This window comes from Rhincodon typus, chromosome 15, assembly GCF_021869965.1.
Source record: "Rhincodon typus isolate 14 chromosome 15, sRhiTyp1.1, whole genome shotgun sequence".
NCBI classification, from domain to species: Eukaryota; Metazoa; Chordata; class Chondrichthyes; order Orectolobiformes; family Rhincodontidae; genus Rhincodon; species Rhincodon typus.
Window position 1 is genome coordinate 48,986,889 of NC_063346.1, and position 10,415 is coordinate 48,997,303.

Genomic DNA, 10,415 nt, shown 5'->3' on the forward strand with positions numbered 1-10,415 from the left:
AATGGATCTAGATACAGAACTACTGATTGTTTTCCATTTCCTTTTCCAATATACTGTTATACAGCACCTCTCACAATGTCAGGATTTCCCAAAGTGCTTTACAGACAATCTATGTTTTGGAATTGTTGTCATCTTTATGACTAGGAAAAGGTCTTCATATCTATACATAAAGATATTTCTAATTTTAGACCTTATTAAACACTTATCATTTAAAGCATATTACTTACTCACAGTTTCATTTCCACAATCTATTCATTCAATTTTTTTCAGCATTGAACTGAACCTGCTGCTTTTCTACACCACTATCCTACCTTCAAGTATCATCAAGATGGCAGCAAAGTAGGGGTCTGAGCACAGGGGGCATCCGCTCTGGTCAGGTTTCTTTCTTGTTTTGTCTTCTTTTTATTTTTGCTCTTTTTCTTTTTAGTTTCTTCGTCTTCTTTGTTTTCTTTTCTTTTAAGCCTAGAGAATAGCGGGTGAAGGAGGAAGCATCTGGAGCTGGCAGCATCAATGCCAGGACGAGCCAGACGTGGCTCCACCCCAGCCCTGGAGTCACCCAGTGAGTGAGGAGCAGGTCCTGGGCTGCCTCCCCGTGAAGGCTGGGCTGAAGGTCCGGGCCCGCAGCTAGGCCCAAGTGTTTGAAGAAGGAGAAAGGAACTGTGGGCCCAGCGTGGCAGTCTCCCGGTATGGCCAACTTGTCTCGGCATGGTGGTCTTGTTCCATTGTGGAGGTCTTCTTTGTCTTCAGCATCCCGGTATTCCAGTGGCTGGGGAGGCAGTCTCATCTAGGAGTGACGCTCTTCTTCAGCAGAGGCTTCCGGCCTAGTATCAAGCAGCCCAGCACGGTGGTCTTGTCTTGTCTGCATCTGCAGGCTATTTCATTGTTCCATAATCGGCTTTCCCCAAGCTCAGAGCCATTAACTGAACTGTGATGAACCTTGTCTTAATTTTACTTCTATTTTATTATTTTGTATGACTTCTGTCATTGATGTGGACGCCATGTTGGGGCAACTTATAAAACCTTTCACTGTAATTTTCATGTAAAAGTGCACATGACAATAAATTCCTATTCTATTCTATTTATCTTCTTTAGTTTGTCAACCTCTCTATTTTTTGCGTTAATGATGCTGTTTATAGGAAATCATTAAAGTAACTAACCATTTCCAAATACAGTGCTGTGTAAGAATCTTCACTGCTGGACAACACTTCAACTTGCAGAGATACAGATGCCTGCAGAATTGTGCCTACAGATTTGAAGAGAAGGGAAGGTGGTCTTAGGGACTCAAGTTTGATCATCAGGTTGTCCATAGGAATGCCAGGGATCATCTGTAAAATAGCACAGAAAACATTTTGACATGAGGCAAAACTGACAGCTTAGATCCTCCTATTCATCAGACTGATTAGTTGAGTTTATGGAGGCTGTAGTAAAAAGAAATAGTATTTGTAACAATGTATGGTGCTGGCCGCACTGGCACAGACAAATGGGCAAGTTTCCACGGGAGATGTACATAGAGTTTGGGTGTAATTTCCATCAGGACTGTTTATATTTGGGGTGGGGTGGGTGGGGGCTTAACTCTGATTTTATTAACTTTGCTTTGTCTCCACAGATGCTGCCAGACCTGCTGAGCTTTTCCCACAACTTTCGTTTTTATTTTTCGTCCTATTGATCACAATTTGACAAAGATCATGCTATGAATCCCACTACCAGATTCCCACCCAGATGGTGAAGGTTAAAAAATGACCCTTCATCAGATCACTTGTAATATTGATATTAGAGGGAATAGTGATCTCTGTATCCACGCTTCAGGTCAAACTAACTGACTTGAAGCAAGTGTGACAATACTATGGCTTTAAGACATTTATTTTGTCCTTTTTTTTATGTGACGTTTTAAGATGGAGGTACCAGGCTGTCCACTTGAATCCAATAAAGTAAACAGTTGGTGAAGCCTTGGGTTTTATTTTAAAGTTGGAACAACAGAAGCATCCTGAATGGGTGGGGTCAAGTTCCCACAGAATCAGGATTTCTAGTTTTAGTTTTTCAGGAGCAGTTGCTGGGGTCTTGAAGCTAGGTTTGGAAGCTACAGTACATCTCTCCCTGCTACTCTCTCTCTCAGAGTTTTCTTCTGATGCTTTTCCTCCTGGACTGGAGAATTGCATGTGAGACAATCTATTTTACTGAATTTGCTTTTGCCAAGTGTGCGTTTATGGGATGTTACAACATTGCAGCAGTTACTGTTTAGTAGTTAAATAATCTATTCTTCTGTTAAGTTTACTAATAGAGTTAAGTAATTCCAATCACTTTTTTCTTTTGTTGTATTTTAACTATAGCGTATGAATCAAGTGTGTTTTGCTTCAAATCTGGTAGTCTGACCAATCGAATTGCATCCAGAAGACAATTCCTGGCACTTACCTTTAAAAATAAGAAAAAATTAGGATTGAGGCTATCTTTCTCACATATTTTGAGGGGGTTTCGTCTGGTCCATAACACAACAGGGAGTTTAGTCATAAAACTGAAATTTCCAAAAGGATTGTCCTCCTCATTAGGGCTGTGAGCGAATTTTTTTCTTGTTTTCTTCGGAAATGTACAATATGATGATATTGACTATGTCAGTAACACAGGGAGTCACCATTGAAATGGACACATGGCTTGCTAAACTTCTTTAGGAAAAAGAAAGATATTTTCTTGATGGTTTATCCATAAACGGGTTACACCATTATTAAATGAAGACATACCTGCTGTAAAAGATTCGGCTCGGTTTTAGTTCCCCCATTATCAAAAAGTTTCTGAAAAGGTAAAGAAATAAGCCCGAATAAATAGTGCATCATGTTTACTCTTCCCTCAAACCTTCCTATCTGAGAGAAAGCACCTCTTCCTGGGGCTGTTTCACAAGCACTGGGCACCCTCCTTTGTTTTTTACCCATGCAACCACTCAGCATCATCACAGAAAGGGTCATCAAGCCACTTGGCTGTGGAACAACTGTATGGAGGTTGATAAGGCCTTCTTCCTTTTCAGCACAGCAACTAGGGTTCAGGATGCTGACTGGTTCTCCCCTCCTGCTAACCGAGCGATACCAAAGTCAATTTGTTGTCTCCTGTCAAAACTCAGCGAATCATGAGTGATGTCAGGAAATACGCAAAGAACTTGAATTCTCCATCCCAAAAGCAGTTGAGCTGCCAGTTGCAGGGTGGGGGGGATCCAAGTGTAAATTTTAACAATGAAATTGACAGATGCTTGACAAGATTTGCAAGGGGTATGGAACCAAAGATGGTAGATGGAGCTGAATACAAAGCAGACATAATCTAAGTGAATAGCAGACCATGATGCAGGTACGGTCTGTCAGACTTTGCCCCTATATAGATCATACACTTTGATACACTTTTTTGATTTGCCCTGTAATCCTCTCATGTTAGGCCCCACTCCAGGATTATGCAGACTTCAGTACCACTGAAATCATGCATTTATATCATAGGAGCTGATTTAACATGAGCAGTAGAGCCTGCTGCATTTGGTACGATTCAGCATAAGTCTGTAACTCACCAACAAATCACCATCAGAGAGTGTCAGGGTCAAGCGATTGTCATGATGTGCAGCAAAAAGGAGAGAGTTGACGACTGGCTCTGACACCCAGAGATTAAACATTCTGGTCTCCACTCTCTCAACTGGAATGCCACTGGGCTTCTGGAAAACTATAGCGTTCTTGTAGGAGACACTACCCTGTTGGATACAACAATAGTTTGCAGTACACAACAATGTGTAACATTCATAAAAACCAACACAAAGAGCAGCCAGACACTTTGGAATACAGCCTATGTGTAAGTTGAGACAAGTATAAGTGTAATACTCTTGGATGACCCATGGCTTCAACGTTCTCCAACGCTGTGGGTTTCCCTATGTCATTTCTGGATCTGCTGTAGCCTGTTAGAAATTGATTGATTTAATTAGTCAACAACTTCATTAGCATTGTATGATACAACTACCAGATGCTAGAAGATAAATTAAATACGACCCTGATGTGTTTTTATCCGGCAATTCTCATGGAATCATTCAGGGCTGTGTGTTTGCAGGTTCACTGGATTCCAGTTGTTCCAATGGTCATCGATCATTCCACTGACTGGTGGGGAACAGGAAGAACTGGGGATTGGAATAAAAACTAATGGCACAATTAGACAGTGCTGAGAAAGAAGGCTTCTCAGTTCCATGGTGTGGCTTATATAATAAATAATATGAATGTGATCAACGACTATGTTTTTACTTCTAACATTATTATATTTTCTGCTTACCACCAGGCTTAGTAAAAGGGAGTTACTTTAGATGCCAAATACTTTGAAAAGTTAAATTAAGTGGTTTGTTCCTATAGATGATAAGGACTTAAATGAGGATGCTAGAAGTAGATTTTAAGGATATTAAGAAGTGAAAACGTGGAGTCCTTTATACCTTCCATTTTGTGTTGAATCATTGAAGCATTGATCCAATCATCAATTCTAACAAAAGTGATCATGCTTACTAGGGCCTGATCCAGATCCCTTTCTGACCAGGCAGCAGCCTCATTGGTCCAGGGATTACCCAGAACCTGATCTTTTTCTCACCAGATAGTAGCCCCATTGGGCATAAGTTGTTCAAGACTTCCAGAACAGTTTTGTTTAACTGTCTATAGCCTTTGCTGAGATTCAAACAAAGTAAACAGGCTTTCAACTGTTCAGATAGGATGTTTCCAAGTCAATAGGTTTCCTGAAAATCTCTAAAGGAAATGATTGCACAGTCAACACAGAATGTCTATAACACACTGTTTTAAAAGTTCAGCTGTGAACATCCTCAGTATTTGGGCCGACACAGTTGCATCATTTCATTATATTGTGAATAAAAACAGTTTTACAGCATTGGAGTTAGCTTGAGCTTTGATCCTTATTGGAAAATCCATGGTCAGTTCGGTTTTGATCTTGATCCTAATCTCTTTGGTTCTATTCCATTTCATCCTGCTGCTTAGATTATTTATTTCATGATGTACTTGTTTTGTTCTAAGCATCTCTTTCCTGCCATTCCTCAACAAAGTGGTTCAAAAGTCAAACTGGTCTAGACTGCTCTAGCTTCTTTTATTAAGTGAGCACCAACTGATGTACAGGAGAGTCCTTTCCTTCTCTGTGCTGCCAGTGCCCGATTCTCTAATTGTGTCTCCCTGCTAATGGTATCCCTTGGCCTCCACTCAGTGCCAACCTCTGATTGAGACCCAAGCTGGTTAACTCAAACCCGACACCATGTTGGAATGGATAAATTAGCTGCCCTTTGCATGGTGTCAGATTTATATTACCGATATTGAAAACAAAAAATGATGGAGATCACAGCAGGTCAGGCAGCATCCATGGAGAGACAGTGAGCTAACGTTTCAATTCTAGATGAATCTTCATCAGAGCTGAAGTGAAGTGGTCCACAGCACTCTTTCGTTTTCAGTTCCGATTCCAGCATCTGTAGTAATTTGCTCCTATATTACCAATAGCAAGGTCACAGACCAAAGATTTTCAATGGGGTTCTGCACAATTTAATTCAAAACACAAGGTGCCAGATTTGCATTACTTTATTCGAAGGCTGCAGAGGATTTTTCTGTTTGTACTTTGCACAATTACCTCATGCCAGGACTCAATGTACCCCGAGGTCAGTACTGGGTCAGTGGTTAACTCGATGCTTGTGGCAATCTCCCCATCTTGCATAAACAATCCTGTGTGGAAAGAGAAGGTGCTGGTTATAAATAACCACATTGTGTAAAGCATTGTTTTAAAATAGATGGCCAGGCAGTTAATGCCACAGGACCGTAAAACTCAAATTCAGTCTCCATTGATCCTTCCATTCAGAAGGTCCTTCGAGTGAGAAATTATTTATCCATTTTCCAGCTCAAGGCTAAATGTCACCTTTACAGCAAGCTTGCCTCAGAGTCAAAAGACTTTGCATTCAAATCCCACAATAGATTTGAGCAAAATATTTAGACTGATGTAGAAATAGAGAAATAAAACAGAAGTTGCTGGAAAAGCTCAGCAGGTCTGGCAGCATTTTTGGAGAGAAATCAGAGTTAACGTTTCGGATCTGGTGACCCTTCTTCAGAACTGGACCCAAAATGTTAACTCTGATTCCTCTCCACGGAAGCTCCGAGACCTGCTGAGATTTTCCAGCAATTTCTGTTTTTATCTCAGGTTTCCAGCATCTGCACTTCTTTCAGGTTTGTTTTTTGTCTAGTAGGAGAAACTCGGCAGGTCTGCCAGTGTCTGTGGAGAGGGAAACAGAGTAAATGTTTCGAAACCGATGTGACTCGGGAACAGGCGAGAGGTGGAAATGTCATTGGTTTTATGCTGTTGTAAAAGGACTGAACAAGGTGAAAGAGACAAATGGGAATTCCTTTGGAGAGAAGAGCAAAACTTCAAGGTGGGCGTTCAGTGACAGCAAATTAATCGTTCAAATTAAAGCAAAGTACTGCAGATACTGGAAATCTGCAGCAAGAGTGGAGAGCGCCTGCTGGCTTGTATACCCTAATGAATGTCAATTTGGTCTGTGTCTTTCACAGGCTCAAGGCTACAGGCAAAAGATCACTAGCAGATGGACTTCCACAATAAGGTGAAAGGACAGGACACTCTTGGAATGACCTAAAGTGAAGCACCTCCCAGCTGTCACTCCTCCTCCTGATGGATGGCTGGCACCACTCTGTTTCTTTAAGAGGAAGGGGTACTGGAAGTGAGCCTGATGTGCCTTGTCTTTCTCTCACCATTCCATTGGTGCTGAGCACTCATAGCTAGAGCGATGGCATGCAGGTCCTAGCATAAAACAAGCAGCCACTATAAAGCTCTTCTAGTCCTGGGTCTCCAAGCCAACCACCACCCTCTACATGGAGGCAGTAGGCGGAAGATAGGTGGACAATTCTGTAGAGTCATACAGCACAGAAACAGACCCTTCAGTCCAACCAGTCCATACCGAACATAATCCCAAACGAAGCTAGTCCCACCTTCCTGTTCCTGGCCCATATCCCTCCAAACCTTTCCTATTCATCTACCTATCCAAATATTTTTTAAATGGCGTAATTGAAGCTGGATCCATCACTTCCTCAGGAAGTTCATTCACACACAAGCCACCCTCTGTGTAAAAAATGTGCCTCTCGTCTTTTTTAAATCTCTCTCCTCCTATCTTAAAAATGTGCCCCCTAGTCTTGAAATCCCCCATCCAAGGGAAAAGACAACACCATTAACTCTATCTATACCTCTCATTATTTTATAAACTTCTGCAACTTCCTGTGGTCCAGTGAAAAAAAATCCCAGCCTATCCAGGCTTTCCTTTTAACTCAAATCTTCCATACCCAGCAACATCTTGATAAATCTCTTCTGAACCCTCTCCAGCTTAATATCTTTCCTCTAACTGGGCGACCAGAACTGGACATAGTGTTCCAGAAGAGGCCTCACCAATGTCTTGTACAACTACAACATGAGTTCCCAACTCCTACACTCAAAGGACTGAACAATGAAGTCAAGCGTGCCAAGTGCCTTTTTAACCATCCTGTCACTCCAGGCCAGTAAGGACGTTCAGCATCCCTGTCTGACGCTCTCCTTCCTGGTTCACCATGTCACTTATATCACAAGTGCAACTCACCACCACCCCCTTCTCAAGGGTAACTAGGAATGGGCAATAAATGCTGGCCAAGCTGTGGATGCACATATACCCTGAAAGAGTCTAAAATGCCCAACCTCTCTGTTCTGCTTTCAAGAAACTGGAATTGAAAACTGTGGAGATACAGAAGGCTGAATTGCACGATTGGCTGAAGATGTTGGAGGCACTGGAACATTTGAAGTGGATAACAATCTATGGAAATCATGATACCACATGTAGGTTTAGCTAGTTGATAAAGTAATCGCTTACCTGCTTGATACAGGGTGAAGTCTGCCAGCTGATTTGCCATTTTGTGAATTTCTGCACAGATCTTAAAAAAAGACAAAGATTACACAGCATATTAGGAAGGCTGCTGTTAAAAGGGTACTTTTCATTAACCAGGCAATCCCTGTGAAGACTGAAAATCATTGTTTCTCCTATTGTCTTTATTTTGTGAGGGAGGGTAGAGGGAAAACAGACTAGTAACAAAAGCTAAAGGCCTTTTAGAGAAGACTTTCTTTAGCTTGAAATGAATATGTCACTTGTACAGGGAATAACAATGCTATTAAAGGTGATTTGCTCTCTAACAAAAAAAGAGAGGCTTTTCTTGTCTGATATGGCATGTCACATTCCACCAGGCCTGGTATCTACAGGCAGGGAGTGTCACGTTCCATCAGGCCTGGTATCTACAGGCATAGAGCGTAATCTTCCATCAGGCCCGGTATCTACAGGCAGGGAGTGTCACCTTCCATCAGGCCTAGTATCTACAGGCACAGAGTGTCACCTTCAACCTAATATAGAGGGTGGCTAATCCATCATAAAGGGAAGCCAAATGCTTTTGGTACTCCATATGCTTTTATTTAAAAATCCTGGCACATATAAACACATCATCTCACTCTTTAACTGGAAAATGTTTGAAGAACAGTGGAAAGAAATATCTATATTTTGTCTGAAATGAAATAGGACGATATTTACCTGTCCTTTAACAATATGTCTCAAAGTGAAAGAGACAAAATCTGTGAAGAGTTTTTGGATCCAGTTGGCCCTGGTTAGACAGCAAGATGAATATCATGTGAAAACAATCTAATTACTTAATCACTTGCAAATTACGATGTTGCAAAATTAACCAGTGATTGTTTTAGCAAAATGAAGAAACAAGACAACTAGATCAAAACAATACATTTTATGAGTCATTTATGGGATTTGGACATCATTGGCATTTACTGTCTAGCCCTATTTTTGATTGTGGTTGAAAAGGGGAAAAGTACTGTCTTAACAACCACTTTTTAAAAGCAAGCAACCTGACACAAATTGTAAGGGCTGTTTATACAGCTGCTTGTTCAAGTTTGAAGGTGAGCCGGAACTAAAGGGTGTGTAAGAATGGACATTTGGTGAGCAACAAGTAGCTGGTTAGGGTCTATGGACTAGTGACCCGTTATTGATGACAAATGCTTTCTTTCTGTCTGTGTATATACAATATGCGTTTCATAAACAAAACCAATCTGTCTTTAAAAAAGTCAAATAACCTTATAAAGTGGGTCTCAGAAGTCACATGACTACCCTTTTGGATTCAGTGGGTACTGTGACCAGACCGTATTTACTGCTAGAAGAAATTATAAGAGACTTTGAAATGAACATTTTGAATGGTAAAAAAAAAACTTTGTGACAATGGCTTCCCTGCATCTGTGTCCTAGGCCTAGCTGACCCAATGCGTAAAATGGAAATGTGATTTGCCAGTTTTGGGATAATACTGGGTTGAGTGACCATGTTGTACAGAAACCCCAAGAAAAATGCTGTCAGAGACAGGAATCTCAACCAAAGAGAGCACAAGAAGGAATGCATTCAAATATCTACTATTGTTCAGCCAATAGAGTCCAGACAAACTGCAAGTATTATAACAGTAGAACTAGTAGGAATAAGAAATCTCTCTCTCCCAAATCCTGCTGTATCTGCACATACAAACAAACACTGACTTTGCACCAACAATAACCATCACAGCTGCCGAATCTTTTCTCAAGGTCCAACCCCTTAACTTCTGAAAGAGAATCTTCAAGCAAATAACAGGCTGACAAGAACCTTAGAGACTGTTCTTAATTTCTACTTGAAAAGTATACTTCATCCTTACCGAAAATCTTTATCTGTATTTGGTTCATAACTTTATCATTTTTTACTTCAATAATTAATACTGAAACCTACATAATAAACTAACCATTTTTTGTTTAAAGCACAAAGTTGTGCTACTGATTAGTTTTACATTGAAACACAAAAGAAAACAAGAAAGTAGCTTCAAATGAATTACATAAATCTGCAGGTCATGGAACGAGCAGAGGACATAGGCATAGTTGTGCCATCAGGATTGCCTGTAAGCTCCAAGTCACACACAATCCAATTGAAACCATATCACTATTTCCTCACTTCTAAAAAGCATTGTTCATAGAATATGGATGTCCCCAGCCAGGCTAGCAATTATTGTCCAGAAGGCAGGTAAAAGTTAACTGTATTGCCGAGAGTCTCGAATCATGTAAGCTAGACGAGGTACAGAACGCAGATTTCCTTCTCTAGTAAACCAGATGACTTTTTACAACAGTGGTTACACTGTTGTCATTAGAATAGTTTTTGTTTTCAACATTCCAGATTTTTGCTGAATTCAAATTCCACCATCTGCCACCATGTCCCAGAATATTAATCTGAGGTTCTGGATTTCTAATCCAGTGACGTTCCACAAACAGGAACAAAAACAGAAGTTGCTGGAAAAGCTCAGCAGGTCTGGCAGCATCTGTGAAGAAAAAAATCAGGA

At 40.7% G+C, this 10,415-nt stretch overlaps 1 protein-coding gene across 1 annotated transcript in view; it reads right to left on the reverse strand.

The window, feature by feature from the left end:
• Nucleotides 1-10,415, reverse strand: part of LOC109927759 (cholesteryl ester transfer protein, plasma) — a 49,979-nt gene that overhangs the window by 20,972 nt on the left and 18,592 nt on the right. Inside the window, exons 4-9 of the mRNA XM_048606001.1 lie at nucleotides 8,594-8,663; nucleotides 7,889-7,949; nucleotides 5,620-5,711; nucleotides 3,539-3,715; nucleotides 2,733-2,783; nucleotides 1,158-1,325 (exon numbers count right to left, since the gene is read on the reverse strand). Coding sequence (XP_048461958.1) covers nucleotides 1,158-1,325; nucleotides 2,733-2,783; nucleotides 3,539-3,715; nucleotides 5,620-5,711; nucleotides 7,889-7,949; nucleotides 8,594-8,663 — 619 coding nt within the window. The remainder of the gene's footprint in view (nucleotides 1-1,157; nucleotides 1,326-2,732; nucleotides 2,784-3,538; nucleotides 3,716-5,619; nucleotides 5,712-7,888; nucleotides 7,950-8,593; nucleotides 8,664-10,415) is intronic.